The sequence below is a fragment of the Rhea americana genome, unplaced genomic scaffold, assembly GCF_003343005.1.
Source record: "Rhea americana isolate MKP2758 unplaced genomic scaffold, rheAme1 scaffold_138, whole genome shotgun sequence".
Lineage (NCBI taxonomy): Eukaryota > Metazoa > Chordata > Aves > Rheiformes > Rheidae > Rhea > Rhea americana.
In genome coordinates, this window is record NW_028185461.1 from 2217531 (window position 1) to 2238246 (window position 20716).

A 20716-nucleotide genomic window follows, 5' to 3' on the forward strand; every position below is an offset into this window, starting at 1 on the left:
GGTCTGCCCCCCTCCAATGGGAGCTGGGGGGGCGGGGCTAGTTCGTTTTTGGTACACCAATAAGGGGAAATGGTGGGAGAGCAGCCCCCCTCGAAGCGTGTAGGGGTGGGGGTAGTGCCTCGGAGCACCAATAAAGGTTGGAGAGGGCGGGAGCGCCAGCTAGCCGGCYAATAGCAGGGCGAGGGGGCGGGGCTCGGCGCCTGTCAGCACCGTGGCCGGAGGCAGACTGCGCGCTGCTCGGTCGGCTGAGGGCAGCGCGAGGCGGCGGCGACGCGCGGCGCTGACTGAGCCCCCGCTGCCCCCTCCGCCGCCTCCCCGGGCCGCTCTGAGCCGCCCCCGGGGCGGGGGGGGGTCGGACCCCCTGACCGGGGGCGCCGCTCGCTGCGTGGCGGCATGACGCGCGCTGCCGCCCCTCGCCGCTGACACGGCGGGATCCCGCGCCGGGCATGCCGCTGCCTGCCCCCTCCGGGCCCGGGCATGGGCGGCGGGAGCTGAGCCCGCGGCGAGGATGAGCCGCCTGGGAAGCCCGGTGAAAGCCTACGATTTCCTGCTGAAGTTCCTGCTGGTGGGCGACAGCGACGTAGGCAAGGGCGAGATCCTGGCCAGCCTGCAGGACGGCGCCGCCGAGTCGCCCTACGGCTACCACATGGGTGAGGGAGGCGCGGGAAGAGCCGCCTCCGCCGCTTGCCGCGCGGCGCCCCGGGCGCCGGCGAAGCGGGGCCGGCGGGCGGCGGGCGGTAGCTCGCGTTGAGGGCAGCTGCGCCCCGTTTGGGTCTCGAGTGCTGCGCTGGTGGCGTCGTCTCACGGACAGGTTTCCTGCATGCAGACGTTTCTCTCAAAACGTGTTGCTTAAGGAATTATCGTCTTGCTAAGCAAGCAGTTAGCTGTTGTTGTCAGTAAATGAAGAGAAAAACTAATAACATATTTTTTTCTAGTAAAGGATCTTTGTTAAACAGCGAAGGTATATCCTGTGAAATGGCTTTCACTGGAATAGTAGAAAAGAAGAATTTCTCTCTCTCTCTTTCTCTCTTTTCCTTAATTCTCATATTTTTCATATTGAAGGGTCGCCCTTTAAGATCAAGGTTCGTATTTGTAGCCTGTTCTTTCACTAACACCTTTTAAAGGGCAGGACCGACAAGCTGCGTCCGTGGCAGATACCTTCTGTCTGCAAGATGCAGGGCTGGGAACGTTGCAGGCCAACTTAAAACTCGGCTAGCAGCTTGGGGAAAGGGGGATTTCTATAATCCTTTTCCCCCTTCCCCCTTTTTTTTCACTCCCTCCATCTCATTTTCCTAGAACACAACCTCTTGCACTTTATTTTGTGCAAATTTATAATGCAGCCTATTGAAAGGCAAGTTATCCTGTAAAGTTACACGTTTCTTTAAATTATTGGCAGTAAAAGTGTCTAGTTAGTTCACTGGAAGGCTTTACAGTGGCTTAGGCTCTGTACAGATTCAAGGCAAAAAACTCACGAGGGGAGTGTTCCTTGTATGAACTCTTATGAGTCAGACAGTATCATGAAGGTATCGATGTGTTTTTTAGAATGTTTGCTTAATAGTTTTGCTGAATTATTCCTTGGGATGTAGCAGCCTATTTACTCTTCCTGCTGGGCCATCATGAAGTGGGAGAAAAGGGAAGGAAGGCTTGGGGAGAGTGTGCCTAGTCTGGCTCTGTTCTGCATGCACAGCATGGTTTATAAATTCTTATGTCGAAAGAACGCTTTAGTCTCCAATGTGTCTTGACGTAACTGAGTGAGAATGTTAGAGCAGCTCCCAGGCTCATCGGTCGTACTTCAGACACTTGCATGTAAACCTTGTGATGCTTGTGTATTGCTCTTAAACGTTGTTTAAGTTGTGTGGCTAACACTGTGTCTGTTAATAGATTTCTTGACAGCAAAGAAATAGAAAGGTTCTTTTGGAACTTCTTTTGCAAGAATGTAACATACAGCTTGGAAATTCTTTATCACTATGAGTAACTAAACTAAAATATACAGAGTAGTAAAAAAAAAATTACAAAGTAGTAAGTAAACTGTGCAATGCAAAGCTCATTGTTTCGCAGAGAGTGAAGGGAGTTGTTAACCATGAGAAGATGAGCGTGTTCCAAGAGAGGGTTATAAAGAAATGTGTTAAAAGAGAAAGACAGTCCTGAAGACCTCAAGCTACAAAGCCTTGATCTTGCAGTTAACTGACTGCATGTGCACTGCTGAGCTGCTTTGACAGACTGATACTCCTCTGCCCATAGCCTCTCAGCATCTTCCACATCATTTGAATATGGCTGCATAGGATGCAGCTGTGGGGAGTCTGTGCAAGCTTGTGTGAAAATCAGGAAGTGCAGGGAGAGGGATAGAACTAAACATCTTGTTGGTTTAATGACTCACTTTCTAATTTAATTTGACAGCTTGGTAGACACTACTTTTTTTGACTTCTGTCACTATCATAATGCCAACTAGGTCTCTGAATAGGGAAAAGAAAAGATAGTGGTGTGATAGATCCAGTCAAAATGTGCCACGTGTATGAGCTTTGAAGTGACAAAACTTTGTTGCAGAGCTTGATGAATGGGAATGCTTTGGGGAACTCAGTGAAAGAGAGGACATGACAGGATAAGAGATGAGAGCATCTGAGAAGAGAGAGGCAGACTTCTGAAGAGCCTTGAAAATGAGAACAAACAGGTTAGTATGGTGAAGCAAGGAAATTCTGACAGTTACTTGTTTAAATTAGTATGTGTAAGAGAGACAGAATTTGACACCTATACCAACAGGAAGGAGACTATTCTAGCTGCTGACATTAAGTAGATTGAAGGTGGGAATACGAATGGTGAGAAGGTTGGAAAGAATGCGCTGCAAAGGGTGGCCATAATGATGGAAAGATGAGGCCTTTGATAAGGGCTGTAGATGTTCGGAGAGATAAGGTTATTGTTACCAATTCTGTGGATAGAATGGAAAGATGATCCTAAAGTTACAGGGCTGGGTTTCTGGAAGGGCAGCAGTGTCACTAGAGTTGAGGAAGAAGAGTTAGAATTCAGCTCTGGTAGTGTTAGCATTCCTTCCTGTGCTAAACAACAGGAGGCAGCAGGAAGAGGCTCTGTCAGTGCCTTGAAAAGGGCAGAGCATTTGTAGAGGAAATATAGGGAAGGTTGAGGTATTGAACAGTATTTGTCTCCTTTAAGAAGGAGAATCTAAACAAACCCCATAGAATATGGAGAGGCAGAAGAAAGGCTGAGTGAGGACAGACTCATCAGCAAATATATCAAGGGCTTTGTTTGTTTGTTTGTTATCTTCAGCAGGGTCAAAGATAGTTGAGAAGGTAAAGAGGATGAACATAAAGCAAAACCTGAAGTTGACTAGAACAGGTTTTTAAAAAGAAAATAAAAACATCTGAAGGCCTTGTGTAAAGCAATATTACTGTCTCATCTCAAGTGTATGGACTCAAGTTTTAGTTGTGTAAATCACAAATTAATTTTTCACAGGCACTTTTTTTTAACTAATCAGAAATCATTTTGCAGTCTCATTCCTGGGAAACTACTGCAGGGATGTATCTTACTTTTTATTTATTTATTTATTTATTTATTTTAATGGGTACACAATAATGCTATAGAATCTAGGAGGTAGGAAGGAAAGCCAGCATCATGTGATCAGTTGAGTCCCAACAAGCTACTACTGGTCCACAAGTCATGATATGAAAGTATTTGGTATAATTCAGCTCTTAAGAAACAGCACAGTCTCTTGATCTCTGAATCTTCTTAATGGCTCTGGTTTGGAAAGAAGAAAGGAAGAAGCTTTAATGAAGCAGTAAAGCAAGGTCTGACATGGAAGATCCATGTCTTTCCTCATGAGGTGGGCACATGTGAGTGTAATCTATAATTTAGGAAGTGCTTGTCCTGGAGATGGGCAAGTAGGCAGTAAGGTTAGTTGCTTGGGAAACCTGCCTTTATAGGTTTCGTACATCTTCTTTAAAACTGGAATTGCAGTAGGTGAGACAAACTTGGTCTCATCTAGTAAGAACTACACAAAGCTGGTCTTAGAGAGAGCAAGCGGAACTTTGCTTCTAAGCATTGTTAAATTATCTGTCTGAAAAAATTCAGAGGAAGTTATTGCTTCTAGGCTAGAACATAAAACTCTAGATGTGCTGTCACTGAGTAGAAAAATATTTTGATGTTTTGCATTAGTAGATTTTTTTTTTTCTATTCACCAGTATTTCACTACTGCTTTTGTACTGGAATAGAGAAAATTGTGCTTGCAATGTGACTGCCTAATGCAGAGACTCAAAGGAATGATTGCTCAAACCTGTGTACTCTTACTCCTTTCCTTGCAGGAACATCAAATTTTAAACTAACAAATTGTCTTTAGTCCTTTCTCACTTGGCTTTTTTGTTAATCCCCTTAAATTCATATCACAGTTGTTTGTCTTCCATAATTTCTATATGTCCTTAGATTGAGAACGTCTTTGAGTACGGACTGTCTTATCTGAATATTTGATTAGATCCTGGTGTGTAAGAATCGGTGGCTTTTATAAACCGTTGATTTGATCACTGAGCGGTTAGAGCATGGATGTCCCAACCTCAAATAGGCCTTAATGGAGAGAACCAGATTATTCTTATACTTTGGGAGCATTTAAACTGGGATAGTTGTCCACTGTTTGCATCTCAGCAGACAGACCGGACTAAGGTTATAGTTTGTGTTGGCTCTCACCAATCACTTGCAAATTTGTAATAGATGAAAGCCATTTTGTAGCGTAAAGCTGGTCATAGAGGAAGGAAAGGGCTCTAGCTAAAATAAGGAACCAAAAGGCAGTATTATTAACATCTAAAATGAAGAGGCTCAGATTTGTGATCTGAGCTGTGGGTGCCTTCCCCATGCCAAGACTAGATGAATACAGAACTAAGGGAAAGAAGTCTTCCCTCCCAAATCTGCTTTAAAAAATACAGTTTTGTGAAGACAGATCAGAGAAACTTTAAAAATGTTCCTTGACTGAAAGGAAGGGGGAATAAAGTTTTATTTTCTACTAGTATAATGTTAAGTATAATTGCTGACTTGTCCCTGACTTGCTCTGAATCCAACACATCATGATCTAAAGATTGAAATAGAAACTAATGGCAACACCACTGCATTTCTGTGTTTCTTTGCATGTATTACCAACTTTGGGAACAACCTTTAGACCATTCTGTAGCAGAAGAGTCATTTCAAGGTGGTGAGCATCAGTGCGGGTGGGTATATAAACATCTTTTGAGGTTAATTATACTTGCCTATAAGGTAGGCTGGGCTTTATCTTGCAGCACAAGGAAAGCAAAAATTGGACACTGTTAGCTGTCGTGAAGTAACTTTTCTAAAGTGTTGAATAGACAGGGATTTTTTTTCCCTTAAATTTTATTAAAATCCAATTTGTATGCACATTGACCTCAGCTAAAAAGGATTTAAACTTCTTTCTTGTGTAAGAAAGGGCAGATAAGGTTTGATTTTATACGTCGAGTTTAAGCCCCTAGAAGACACATAGTGTCTAATCTTGTCACTGCAGGCTTCTGTCGCATTAGTGGAGAGAAATAAGCACCTCAAATAGAGCACATAACCTATTTTTGGATGAGACTGTAAAGCAGTAATGGATCCTGCCCCAAGTATGTTACGATTACCCCTTCAGTGTGTTATCTCACTGGAGCTGTGCTTGCTGCTAAAAGGCTTTATTAATTTTAAATTGTATTACACAGTGAGAAGAAAGTTCAGTAAACAGAACTTACTATTTGCTCTTTCCTTTCTGGTGTTTTTAAGGGAAAAGTGGAAAGGGTGGCTCCTTTTCTACCACCTGTAACTGCTTTTTTGTCTCCTCCAGCTGATAGCACTGGAGGGCTGCAATTCTGCTTAATAAGCAGTTAACTATGAGAGATGCATGTTAACTGAGAAACCTGCAGCTTGTGCAGGCCTAAGGGAATCCCAAGCTGAGCTAATTCCCTTTGTTCTTGTCTTAATTCTCATAGATACTTTCCAGTCTTAAAATATAAGCATGCTTATAATCTAATTCAGATTGGTTTTGTCCTTGAGTTTCATTCGTGTGCCCCCATCCTTCCCTGGCCCCCCTCGCGTTTTGAAGTTTAGAGGCTTGAGTTAACTCTTCTGTTAATTTGTCATGCTGAGAGCTGTCTTCCTCCTGAGACCAGTGCATCAAGTTTTCTTCCCTGATACATGGCAACGTACTTGACACAGCTTTTCTTTTTTTCTTTCCAAATTCTTCTTAAACAATATGGTAAAGGGTACTCTAGCTGATTCTCAGATCAATCAGTGTTGTTGGTTTATTTATACTTGTTAGCTGCTCTTGCATATCTATTGAAACAGTATTCACCTTGCTTGAGCAATAGTAATCTGAGGCTTGCTTAGCAGGGTTTATGTTTCTTCCAGCCTTTCATAAAATTATTTTTTCTGTTGCTTTATTACACATCATCTGCTTAGCCAGCTTTCTTTGGCTTAATATAACTCAACTCAGGTGTTGTGGCACTTGTTCTTTTATCTATGACATGGATGATACTGTCTTATAACTTCATCATGTTGTTCAGAAGTTGCTTTACATGAGTCTTGGAAACCTAATTAAGCACTAGGCTTAGATTCACTTTTTTCCTGGCTCTTTCCACACCCCACCGTTTCAAGGGATTTTTTTTTAATGGAGAAAAATCCGTTTTCTCTATTTCTCCAAACTGAGCAGTCAAACCCAGCCAGACCAGGTATTTGTCTAACTCGTTCTTTATCAATAGCTGGCCTTCTTGTTTCTTAGCAAGGCCGATTTAAAAACAAATGACCAAACAACCCCCATGATTATTGGTCAAGTATATTACTGCGTTGTACAGTCTCAAAAGGAAGAAACTTTAAAATCTTAACACCACGCAGATGGTTTTCATGCTCCTGGCTAAAACCCACCTGCACACGCTTGTCTGAATTTGGTATTTGCTATTGCTGCAAGTAGCACTCTACGTTACTGCAGCCAAAGGGACTATAGCAAGAGTTTACTCATCTTTCTCACGCACATTCAGTAGCTCTGTATACTGTCTGTCTCGGTTTCCCTTGGGCTACTCTCTCCCCTACATGTATATACACACACTTTTTCCACAGGTGTGAGGGAGTGGGAAAGTTACTGTTAAAACAAAATTACCACGAGATTCCCAGACAGGTGTGCAACATGAAAGGAAAAGCTCAGGTTGTTTTGAGAAGTGGTTGGACTTCAAGAGAATCAAGTCCTTTTAAACTGTTTTGACCTAGACCTAATCAAAATTTTTTTTTTTCTGTCTTGGGTTTAAGTTTTATCCAATATGTTGATTAAATTATGTTTACATATTGCTGTAAATTCGTTTTGTTCTGAGAGCTAAATGAGAATGGAAAATGAGATTAGAAATAGAAATTGTCTAATTTTTAAAAAATTTGTGTTATATTTATTCAGCTATTTTTTTGTTTTTTGCTTAATGTGAAAATGTAAACTATGAAAAACTAAGCCAGTATTTACACAAAATATTAACAGTATTGGCTGGCATGTGTTATGCCAGTTTTATTTAAGGATCATCACAAATGTAACACAGCAAACAAGTTTGCTTTGAGTTTGCTATGCTGTTTTTCATCAGTATCTAGATCTGTTGATACAGTGAAACATAGCTGTATAAATAACTATTCCTTTCTTTTAAATTTTCATCTACTGTAATATAGAAGTATAAACTATGTAAGTTGATTTAAGTTGTCAAATACTCCAGTTAGAGCTGCAGTTTCATCAGGTTAGTGAAGCTGTTGCCTGTTCTGTTAGCGTTACTACTTTTCTTTCAGATAATCCTTAGACGTGATTGCATATTCTGCATGTAACAAGAGATCAAACACTGACTTACTAACATATAGCATACGTTTAGTGTCCAGCCTTCTTGAAAGGTAAAATAAAATAATCTGATGATATTGAGTATAACCTAGTACTTACCCAGGGCAAAGTCAAGAAAAATACTGATATTCACAATAGCTACTTAGGTATCTAAATTGTCACTCAAATCAGTGGGAAATTAGAAAGCTAATTACCGGGAAGTTAGGATATTCTCTTAGCTGCCACAAGCTACTGTAAAGATGTGAACAATGCTAGTTGCTGGACTTTTAAAATCCCTCCATTCCTGGGCAGGAATGAGAACCTATTTCAGCTGGGTGGGATAAGAAGAAAAGAGAAAGTATCATCAGTAACAAGCCATGACAAAGTATGTTGAGGAGCAGCTGCCTTGAGTCTTTAATACAGCACATACCTGCTCTTGGTATGATTACATTCTTGTTTGATATGGTAAGTAGACTGTTAATCTGTTTGCATATTGGTGAGAGGAATACACGTGCTGTGTTCAGTTGAGACTTGCTGGATCTTACTGGCAATTCTTTACAGGAGGTGTATTTTTCAAACCCTGAAGGATGTTCACTTCCAGGGAGGTGAAACACTTACCAGGTCATAAAACGCGCATATAGGCTGAACCAAATCTCTGAAATATGCCCAAGGCAAGATGAGAATCCTACATAGGACAAGAAAAGTAAGGCTTCTTCAACTGTGGAAGGATAAATAGGACCTAGCAATGAAAACACTCTTATGTACTTACAGAAACACTTTTGCCAAGTCAAAATTTGTGACTGTTGCAGAAATATATAAATAGCTGTTTATAGAAGGGCTCTTACTCTGAAGTTATCTTGAATTTCAGAATGTTGTGAATATTGTATTTCCAAGTAGGAACTGATAGATTAATATTCAGAGGTGGAGTGAGTGCAATGAAAAATTCTGGGATGGGTAATAACTGCGTATGATTTAAAAGGTATTTTATTTTTAAGTGAAGAGCATACAAAGTGTTCTCTTGAGTCCCTTTAGCCTAGCATTATGTAGCGTCTTTGTTACTGTTGTTAGGAAGAATGGGCAAGCCTGGCTACTCTCTGAAGTCTGTTCCCCTCATGTGCCTTCCTATTTTCCTAATCCAATATTTAGGGAGGGAAGAAAATCTTTTTCTTATGTTTACAGAGAACTTGGTTTTTTTAAATGGAATTTAAAGTTCTTCACAACTATTTCTTCTATGAAAATGGCTAATCTGAGTGGGTTTTTTAGTTAAAAAATTATACTTAGTCAGGAAAAAGGCACAGAAAGTTATATATTAAAAAAAAATCATATGTTAAAATAAGTGGGATTCTGTGACTGAAACATTCAATACTGATTAGTGTAAGACCATCTCTGGACTGTCATGAACACAGTAAAGAGTGTAGCAGTAAGATAAGATGTTGAATCAAAATAGCCAAAGTTTCTCCCTAGTAAATTATTTTTGTGTCTCCGTGTTCATATAACATAAACTCCAGTGCCATAAATACCTGCTTTAACTGAGCTTGTTTCTTAAAAAAAAAAAAAAAAAATCCATATTCTTCAAGTGTGCTTCAGTACACATATCTCTGTGTGGAGAGAAATGTATTTTATAAACATCGTTTACCTTGGGTCAGGAGAAGATAATATGTTTAAAAAGTCCCATTTATTCTTAATACGTGGCCAGTTAAACTGCTCCATGTGTTTGGAGATGTAGAGGAGGTTGAACATGCGACTTTTGCAGGTGAGCTGCACTCCAGCAGTGGTATGTTTGCCTCAAATGAGTTGCAGCTGTCTTTCACACGTTCAAATGCAGGCTGATCACTTGTGCTTGATTGCCATAATAATTTGTTTACCGCATGATGTGTTCCAGGCTTATGATTCAGACTTTACCTCTTTATTTTCCTGGGTTTGTTATGTATGTTCAGCACCTCTTGGTAGTTAGTGACTCACTGTTACGCTCCTGCCGTTGCTCTCGCTGCTTCTCCGAGTTGAGACTGCATGCAGAGCCATGCCTCCACAACAACATGTTAATATAACTCCTGTGCCCTTATACTTTATTTGCAAGATCATATTATGCAGTGCCTTAAAATGAGATATTTAAGTACTTGAAATATGAAACTGCTGTCTGGAAAACCCAGAGGAGACCCAGCAGGTCTGGCAGCCGTTTTAATACTCTAGGCTGAGGAAAGGAGTGTCACGTATCTGATATATTCAGTGGAATAACTGAGTATAAGGAGAGTCTTGTGAAGTGGCTATCTTTACATGGATATCTGGATACAAGCCCTTTCTTTTCTTTTTTAGGAAGATAGTGCTACCTCCTATGCACAGCACATGATCTTAATCAGTCAGGACTCTATTCTCCTAATCTTTGTGTATGTTTTCTTCAGTAGAGATGCCAAATGCAGTTTGCAGACACCACTGCCTTGGCTTTTCAAATCGTTCCTGAACTGGTAGTTTGTAGTTTAATTGAATGCACATTCAGGGGAGAAAAAAAAATCTTTTTTTTTAATTCATAACCTATAAACTTTTAAATTGATTTCCTTTCCAGTTCAGACCAGAAACACAGTTCCTTTCAGGATGATGTTAGTCTTAGAGCAAGAAGATTCTAGAGCCCAAGAACACATGTGGTATAGTAATATTTCCCTTAAACTTTCATCTTTGTCTCCAAACAGGAGTTTAATCTAGTAGTGTTTGAGAAGTATAGTTTTATAGACTCACTCTCCTGTTTCAATCTACATTGCGTTTGTCGTCAACATATGCCAGGCAGACTAGGTCAGTGCAGAAGACTGCATGGAAAGTAATTCCATAGTTTGAGTGAAGAAAAGTCTGCTGTTCTAACAACTTAAATGAAATTTAGTTGCATAGTAACAAGTCACCTCTCTGGAGAAGAGAAGGCTTTGAGAGTACCTAATAGCAGCCTTCCAATACCTATGAGGAGCTCATCAAGGGTCGGAGCCAGGCGGTTCACAGTAGTGTGTCATGGGATGATGAGCAGCAATAGGCAAAGGTTGAAACAAGAAAAGTTCAGAGTGACTGTAAGGAAAACCTTTTTTAACTATGGCATGAGGACTGCCGTGGAACATGTTGCCCAGAGATATGTGCAGTCTCCATCCATGCAGGTTTTCAGGACCGGACTGGATAAAGCCCTGAGTAACCTCAGTTGACCTCACAGCTGATCCTGCCCTGAGCAGGAGGTTGGACTAAGTGGCTTCCTCCCGTCCCTCCAACCTTTTTTTCTGTGATCCTGTTCAACTGAAATACATACATACATACATACATACATACATACATACATATATATATATATATGTATGTATGTATGTTTTTTTTTACTTGCATAGAAAACTGAAGGCAACTAAATGATGAATGGGACAAGACATTTCTATAACTAATGTATAGTCTGTCTTTCTCCTTTAAATCTAGAAGAGAGGTATGTTTCTTCTTTTTTTTATAGTGAGAAGTTTTCGATCCTTTAAGGGCAGTACAGGTGGCAGAAAAAAAACATTTAGGCTGTTTTCCTCAGTCTGGGCCCTCTTTGCTCTCTATGGATCTGATAGTAGATGTTGCTATTCAGGTATTTCTTCTGTTTGAAAGGGTAGTTTGATTTTTGTTTGAAAATTCTTTCCAGGCTTTCGTGTGTTGTCAGCCTTTTTCTGTAACTGAAGTTACAGAATAGTAAGAAGTTGAGGTAGATTTGCTTTCTCATTCTAGCACTATTCAGTTATCTGTTAATGTTGAATTCCTGCTCATAGAATCTGTTAATACCTGTCAGTAATGAAAAAACACCAAGCTTTCTGCCACTCCATTACATTTCAGTTCATACTGTCCAATGTGGGATCTGACTTGTACAGTAATTGTTTGTCACCAAAGACCTGGTGTGGATGGATACTTGTGGATGTCGTGGATGATATATAGGGTGTTGAAATAGACTGTCTTTCTCAAATTACTGTAGAAGTCAAAGGTAGTGCAATGATAACCATATACATTTTTTTCCTTCTAATTTCTAAAGGTTCTTGTCATTCTCTAAAGGAATGAACTCAAGCTGTAATCAGATTATGTCTTGATGACATCAATGTTTTGTTCAAAGTTAGAAAAGCAGTATTGGTGCTGTTGATACACAGTATAGAAAGGATATAGCCGTAGGGTTTAGTATGTAGGTATAGTGTGGTATGTCGGTAAATACAAGGTATTTGGCTTTGTTTAAAGTATCTCTCTTTACTGTGTAGCCTGTTCAGGCTGTGGACTTTAGGGTTGTCTTAAGTGGCACAGCTTCTAGTTGGAGGCTTGTGGCTAGTGGCATCCCCCAGGGCTCAGTACTGGGTCCCATCCTGTTCAACTTCTTCATCAATGACCTGGACTAAGGGACAGAGTGCATCCTCAGCAAGTTGCTGATGCTACCAAGCTGGGAGGAGGGGCTGATACACCTGAGGGCTGTGCTGCCATCCAGAGAGACCTGGACAGGCTGGAGAGCTGGGCAGAGAGGAACCTCCTGAAGTTCAGCAAGGGCAAGTGCAGGGTCCTGCACCTAGGCAGAAATAACTCCATGCACCAGTACAAGCTGGGGGCTGAGCTGCTGGAGAGCAGCTCTGCAGAGAAGGACCTGAGAGTGCTGGTGGATGACAAGTTGACTCTAAGCCAGCAATGTGCTCTTGTGGCCAGGAAGGCCAATGGCATCCTGGGGTGCATTAGGAAGAGTGTTGCCAGCAAGTTGAGGGAGATGATTCTGTCCCTCTCCTCAGCCCTGGGGAGGCCTCATCTCGAGTACTGCATCCAGTTCTGGGCTCCTCAGTACAAGAGAGATGTGGAGCTACAGCAGAGAGTGCAGCGTAGGGCAACGAAGATGATCAGAGGGCTGGAGCACCTGCCCTGTGAGGAACGCCTGCGAGAGCTGGGCCTGTTCAGCCTGGAGAAGACTGAGGGGGGATCTCATCAATGTGGATAAGTACCTGAAGGGAGGGTGTCAGGGGGATGGGGCCAAACTCTTTCCAGTTATTCCATGCAATGGGACAAGCAGCAAAGGGCACGAACTGAACCACAGGAAGTTCTGCCTGAACGTGAGGGGGAAATTCTTCACTGTGAGAGTGACAGGGCACTGGAACAGGTTGCCCAGCGAGTTTGTGGAGTCTCCTTCTCTGGAGATATTCAAAGCCTGCCTGGATGCAACCCTGTCTAGCATGCTCTAGGTGACCCTGCTTGAGCAGGGGGGTTGGACTAGATGATCTCCAGAGGTCCCTTCCAACCGTACTGATTCTGTGACTATAACCTTAGAGGCAAATTGCTGCAAGGAGTGCACTAAATACTCTTGGTCTCTGCTGACTTGTGAACTGTTTAGTATTGATATGCTTGTTTATAGGTCGTGAGGAAGACTCAAATAGTGTATTACTCCTGCTAGTTCATATTGCTGTGTGTATAGCCATTCCCTACAGTGTGGTGCTTTCTGTCTGTGTCATTTCTACCCATGTTGTCCCCAAGGGAAGACTCATACCTCCTTGTGCTCTACTGTTACCCACCGGTAGCTTCTTTAAGCCATAGGCTAAGACCTGCAGACTGAATTTTGATTTCAGTGTAGATTCACTGCAGATACCCAACTTTGACATTGACATTTATAGAATATATAGTTGTCTACCTTGTAACAAACTTGTTTTCTGGGAAACAGAGGCTTATCACAGTAATTTTTCAACAAGGGTATGAATTTTGCTGTCTAGTTTCTTTAAAGCAAGATGATCGCACCTGCTAGTTCTAACTTTGATCTTCAGTTTATCATAGCAACAGAATTTTGTTACTGTTTGCCTTAAAGAATTATTTTTTGAAGTCTTCCTCCTCCCCCCCACCCCCCCGCCCTTGAACATTCAGTGCTTCTTTGCACTGGCAGTGGGAATTACCTTCTTTTACTCTACCTGTACTTTGGATCCTCTCTTTTTCTTTTGAAACTTATTGCTTGGGGGCAAATACTGCTGTGATCTGTGGGAGTGCTGATGGCATCCAGGTGTAGATTTGGGATGGAGGAAGGAAGGGGAACCTTGGTTATATCTTGTTCTATATCCTACGTATTATTTAGAATTTCTTAACATATAAGGATATGCTTATGAAACAGAATATTGATTTTTTTCAGTCATAATATCCTGATCTACTTAACAGATAATGTTCTTCTAATCTTTAGAAGCATTTGTTTGAGACTTGATTTGAAGCCTGGTGAAGTTACTGGAGAGGTTTGCAGTGGCTCTCAGTGATCTGTTAGTTAGACCAATAACTCAGAATAATGATTGCTTGATGTTCTTGTAATTCTTCTCATGCCAAGTATTTTTGAACTGGTTTGCTGCTAATGAAGTGTCAAGACATAAAAGGTCATTGTTCTCCTTTGGATTATGTTGTAAAATGTGAAATATTGCATTTGCATTTAATATGGTAGTTTTAACACTATTCCTCCTTCTAGATTCTGCCCATATTTCAAACGTAGTGTTTAAGACTTGAGTAAAGGCAGGCTCTGAGTGACTGCTTCCCACTCCTTTCCTGGTTTGTAGAATTTGTAAAGAGAATGTATCCTGCCTTCTGGTCTCTTCCTCACACACCAGAACGATTGGTCCCAACTTTTAAACTTCATGATAAACTGTTACACCAGAAGAAGATATCTATGAGCACTGGGAATTTTGGACACTCCTCTATTAATTTTTTTTTTCCTCCTGTTCTGATGGTTGGTTATCTAAGCCCGGCCAAGCCTCTCTGCACTGGATCGTTTTCCCTGGATATGCATGCAGAGCACCTCACCGTATGCTGTTGCTTGAGCTGACATTTGTGTGGGAATGCAGGAATCACAAAGGTGAAACAAGATATAGTGTTTGAAGCTGTATTTAATTGTCAGAAGATTAAGGGGGCTAGTTAACAGTGTGCCTGACACATGCTGGGAGACTTCTTCTCTGGTGTACTAAGCAACTCTTACTTATAAGAATTGATAAATGGTAGTAGTGAGAAGATGATATAATGGAGGGTTTTGTTTGTTTTTTAGATGATAATGCAGGTTAATTTCTAAACCATGATTACCAGTGCTAAGTTATGATCATCTTTACTTGGATATTAAATGGACTAAATGTTGAGGGCGACTTTGTTATAAAATGCAGATCTTAATTGGAAAAGAGCTATTTTAAAATACTATTGCTATTTTAGAAGTAACAATGACTGTAACTGGGAATTTCCTGCTTTTTTTTTTTTTGTTTTTTTTTTTTTTTTTTTTTTTTTTTTTTTTTTTTTTTTTTTTTTTTTGCTGAGTTATTACCTTTGCAGAGAGTTTGGAAAGAGAAGAGGGGAAATTGTAAAGCTAAAAGCACTCATGCTAACTGTCTTCTGCCAAGAGTGTGTTGCTTGTCCCAATGGAGGAGAGTGAACGATCAACAAACTGTAAGCTGAAATTTTCAACTTTACATAAGGAAAATAAAGAACTTTGGCTGCCAGTGAATAACAATCTTATCTCAGCTCCATCTTCAGATCTGTCTAGCAGACCAACTCAGTTGTTTGGTAAAAGTTATGTTGAGCCAAGGTCCCCAGATCATATTTTGGGGCTTGTAGAGGCATGATGCTAGGGAATTTTTGTGTTCTGATTGACAGCCTGACATGGGTGAAAGATAATTTAGAGACAAAGAACCTGAAATCAGTTTATTTTAAATTGGCCTAGAAGAAAACTGTTTTATAACAAAAGCATAACAAAATAGGATAAAACCAATTAGATGCATCTATTCCTTTTTGCTATATGGAATTCCTAGTGATGCTGTAATGCTTACCTTTTTCCAAGTGTATTTGCAGTCTGCCTTATTTAACCTTTTTCTGTACAAATTCCTTTTGGGCAGGAATAAATTTTGGTAGTTTGTGTACCTGACAAACTGTGGTTTTGGTTAAATGGTTATTTTTGGCAGAAAAGCTTTAGAGTCTCGTGCATTTAAAGCCATTATCAATAGCTGCTAGTTGCATTCAAATAATCTGTTTCTGCTTAAGTTTTTTCCTTACCAAATATTTAATATTGTTCTAACTTGTGACAGTTTGAACTAAGTGGAAGATGGGGCTTGACTGGCTGGAGCGATAGTATCAGGGCGATGGCTTCAGCACGTGGGCCGGCACTATTCTCTTGGGGGTGCCCTGGCCCAGTCTCTTCTTGGGTGCCGTGTCCCTGTTTTATTTCTGACTCCAGCCTTACTGATTTTATCAGGTCTTCGACTACTTTGTTGATTCTCATTCTTTTCTCCAGCTAGTAACAACTATTCCCAGTCTATTCGGTAGTTCTGCAGGCCCTGTCTTTTCAGATGAATTTTCCAGACAGAAGAGAGTGGAGTGTCTTCGACAAGCAGCTGGATCAAGGTGCAGGAGAATACAGATCTTTCAGGCACTAGAGGTGTTTTGTGATCCTGACTGCTGCAGCCTCCCTTTTTGCTTATTCCTTTGCGTCTATGGAAGAAAGAAGAGTCAATTATGAGCTTTCTGGGATTCATACAATAATCTCTTTTCACTTCTTTCAAAGTTATGAATAAAGTGTGCTGAAATACAGGAAGAACTTCTTTCCTGATAATGCTAATAATAACAGTCTCTTTTCCGGACATGCTACTATTTATATACAATAACATGTTTATATATAGTAGCTTTCATCTGAGGATGTTAGCTGAAATTTGTAGTAAACATTTTAGTTAACAAGTTTACTGTATGCCTTCAATATCCTTTTCTTTTGGAGGAGTGGAAGAAAGGAAAATGAAAACTGAAGCTTGGGGTTGCTGCTGTGTTCTGAACTAGGAAATGGGGACCCTTCTCTCCCTTCTTGTAAAGTACATTTCTAAGGTTTTATAGATTTTTAAAAAGGCAATTTCATTATTCACTAGGAAATAGTAAGAGAGAAAAGAATGAATAAGGCCTCAGGACCTTTACTTCCTTCCTTCTTAAAATGAATAGAAATGAATCATGCATTTATTTTGGTTAGAAGTTGATTTATTAGCTGATGACAGATAGWGTTTTATTCTTTCCAAACAGTTGTTTTTTTTTCTTCTGTGCTTAGTTTTTGCTTATCCATCTTAGCAGCAATACTGCAAACTAAGGCACAATTTAGAAAGAAAAGTCATGTACTTCAAACAGATTGTTTGCATGTTCCTTTTTGCAAGAGTGGATTTACCATGCACGGTTCTGGCTTGTTTAACTACTAATGCTGAGAGTAAGAGGACAGCGAACAAAAACATATGCAGGTATTGATTTTGTAAATGAACAGTCTAGTTAGGGGGATTTTTGGCTTAAATAAGGTTTGGAGTGGTTCAGTTGTTAATTTTGTTTTCAAATTAATATTGGAGGTATGCCATGAGGTTGCAACGCATTTCTTGCTTCCCATACCATTTGATCTGGTTCTGCAGGTGGCAGTCTGGATTAAAGCTAACTGAAAGTGCTCTGAAATCTTCAGATTTTAACCTGACTCACTAAAAAAATGTAGCTATGAAGAGCTTCTGTGTACCTAAATTTACAAAAGATCTATCATTAAAAAAATGAAAGTACTTTAATTCCTTTAAACAGTTGTAAATTTAATTCCTGTAAACTTCAAACAGTTTATTCCTTTTAACAGGATAGACTGTGATATTGGTGTATGCCTATGACCATAAACGAAGCTAAATAAGAAGTCTGGCTTTCTGATATAAATCTTTCTCCTAAATGGGAAAATTGTCATGTCCTTGAAATGAGTGAATTATGCAGAAGACTCCTTAATTGTAGTTTATGACTTGGTTAATGAGTTGAAGAATACAGTCTAGATGTAAAAAATTAGAATGTCTCTATTTCAATCTGAATAGGCAATCTCTGCTTTTCAAGCAGATGGCTTTTACTGCAGTAATTAAGTATGGTGGAAAAGACTGGAATTTGGAAAACGATTACTTTGAAAAGGCAAGCAGAAGGCAAATACTGCTGACATGTAACCTGACCTTTGTGCTGATAAACTAAAAGATTTTGTCCAATTTTATTGCAGAGAGTTCACATCTCTGCAGAATGATGCTCTGAAACATTAGGCTTAGTTTTTAAAGTTTAATTAGATTTTGAATCAAAAGCATGTTGTAGGTCCATTTTCTTGGGAGTTGGGAAGCATGTCACTTGTCAAATATATTTGAAACAGTTGCAAAGACATTCTTAGGAGAAACGTTAGACTGTAATTTTAGTGTGTATGTGAAAACCCAGAAATCTTAGGAAGCTTGCAATGGGAAATTACGTGACTGCTGAATTCTCATCGTGCCTGTTATTTATAGACACTTAATATCTAATTATTGACCAGGAAACACACAGTGAGAAAGAGACATTAATACCTTTTTGAGAAAACTATTACTAAATGATTTATATGGACAAACCAATGGAGAGAATTGCTGGAGAAGGTGCTTAACCCACTGAAATCCCTGGAAGTTGGTCAGGTTGTGGGGACGGGGATGTGCAGCCCAGGGGATGGCAGGTTGGTTTTGGTTTTTGGTTTGGAGGTTTATTTTTCTTAACCTTATGAGGTTGTTTGGTTCCATTTTAATTAAGTTTGAAAATGGCTAATCTGCTAACCGTTTATCTGTAAGGAACACCACACTTTAAAGGAAGAATCAAGACACGCAAGAGGTAGAATCAATGAAACTACAGTATTTATAAATGAAAATGTAAGGGTATACCCAGTGCAAAGATGAAAAATCCTATGTTCTATACTTTCTCATATACGCAAAGTTGTTTTTTTGTTTTTTTTTTGTTTTTTTTTTTTTTTTTTTTTTTTTTAGGGTGATACTAAGACAAATGTGCCATTGAGTGACATCTTTCCCTGATGATAGACCAGAGCTCTAAGGAATCCAATCTTAAAGTCACAACTCTTTCTTTTTTCCTGCTACTCTCCTATAACTTATCTCAAGTCAAACACAGATCTAAAGCAAATGCAGAACAAGGTCTAAACCATTAACATCTAGTTTCTGTGGGAAAATTCTCGGGGTTAAGTCTGGGTTTTATTCTCTCTCTGTCATATTATCAAAATGTGACCAGTGGTGTCTCTGTAGCCCATTGCATACAAACTTTATTCAAACAAGTGTTTTGCACTCATGCAAAGCTAAGAGACCGATGGCGACACTGTAAATCCTTGAATCTCAGTTATTAAACTGGGGAGAAATGAGTTTTGGTGTAAATAATGTTGCCTTTGGAGCACAACATGAGCAACTTAAATGTTTGAGGAGACCCTAAAGAGACCCATCTGAGAAAGACAACTATGATGCACTACTACAAGCATAAAGCAAAAATAGAAATTCACAGGAAACCTTAAAATAATCAGTGTTGACAGAAATGTGGTGTGGTCAGTGAAGCATAGGCGATAGTACGGTAATGGCCACAAAGCCTCCATGCGGAGAAGATGCCTTCCTGTTTACTGCGGTTGGTATCAAACAGCTGGATCCTTCTGGACTCTTATTAAATTTCTGGCATCCGTTATATCTAAAGGTAAGCCCTCTCTGTTAATTTTGTGTTTGTAAAGAAAAACATTTATTAAAAAAGCAATTATATTTAAGAAGTCTCACCCTTCAATAAGGCTGCAGCTTGTTTGAGGTTTTTTAATTTCAATTTGTGGCTTTAGGTAAATAATTCTGATTAAAAAACATCCATTTGAAAGTATTAAGACACACTGGGAGGTTTTGCTGGTTCACTTGCATGTTTCCATTCCTGCCAGCTTGGATGGTTTAAATAGGAAATCTCTCCCTTTTATAAGCCAAAAGGATAGGGCTAAGATGAAGTAATTATACAGATCTTTATCATAAAGATATTTCTACTTTGAGAGCTAGTTGCCTGAATTTGTACAGGCTTGCATGATAGTATTTGATCTGGTGTGAGGTTGTTCTTTAAAGAACACCATTCTGAAACTACTTCAATGAAAAACTAAACTTTCTTCTTAGTCCTTGATTAATGAAACATGACTGTGCCTCACCCTTAATCTTTAATGGCATCCTAAAAGGGGGCTTTTTTTTTCTTTTCTTTTCTTTCTTTTTTTAAGACAGGCGGGTAATCACAGTCACCGTACCTCAGCTATTCAGTTGAGAACATGTAGCAGATCTGTAATGAAGGAATTTTCATAGCAATTATCGTGATAAAAGCAGGCTTTGCAATGGTTTCTGTATACATTTTTCCATTTCTTAGAAAACCCTGATCGTCCAACTTAAGAGGAGGAGCAGTTAAACAGGTCTGAAATAAACAGTGGTGGTTGGTTTGCTCCGCCACCACCCCCAAACAAAACAGAACAGAAGCTTAGCAATTCATAAACACATGCTTGCTTGAAAATTATTCATTGGGCAATGGAAAAATAGCTGTATTTAATAGTTGGTAAAATCCAGAGTCCCTTCAAGAATGTTCCACACAAAGATTAAACATAGAATTTATTTTTTAAAAAGTCATAGCAGAGAAACTAATCTAGATTGCAATATGAAAGGATCATAGGTTTAAAATTAGGTCCCTCTGTGAAATTCACCTTCACTTCGCTCCTTTTCTTTACTAAGACTTTTTCATATTTTATGCATGAGTCTGGAGTCTCCCAATGCAGGATAATGAAAGTTGCAGCATAGCGTTGAAACATTTTCAGAGATTGACCCAGAACTATAATGATTCTGCAAGTTTGTGGTTTTAACCTCCTCCTGCCCCTTGAGCAGGCAAACAAAATCTCCAGAAGTGCTTAGTGTAACGGGGTGATGTTGCAATTTGAAAGACTTATTTTCCTGTGTCATGATAAATATGACTGATTCTGTAGAAAGTACGATCCAGAATTCTTCTGTTGTTGTTGTGTAATATGAAGCAGAAAGAACGAAATAATTGTCTTGATATCAGCTGAATTCTTGGAGTTAGCAGCCTCTTTCTTCTCTTTCCTTCATAGAAATGCATTTCAGTTGTGTGTCC

At 39.8% G+C, this 20716-nt stretch overlaps 1 protein-coding gene across 2 annotated transcripts in view; it reads left to right on the top strand.

Annotated features, from left to right (window-relative positions):
- The first annotated feature begins 220 nt into the window (after positions 1–220).
- Positions 221–20716, top strand: part of RAB40B (RAB40B, member RAS oncogene family) — a 31312-nt gene continuing 10816 nt past the window's right edge. The window contains exons 1-2 of one of the 2 annotated variants that reach the window (XM_085298326.1): positions 580–650; positions 18574–19276. In XM_085298326.1, coding sequence (XP_085154452.1) covers positions 19180–19276 — 97 coding nt within the window. In that variant the 5' untranslated portion in view covers positions 580–650; positions 18574–19179. Of the gene's footprint in view, positions 651–18573; positions 19277–20716 lie in introns of both variants that reach the window. The other variant, XM_085298325.1, reaches the window with a different exon arrangement.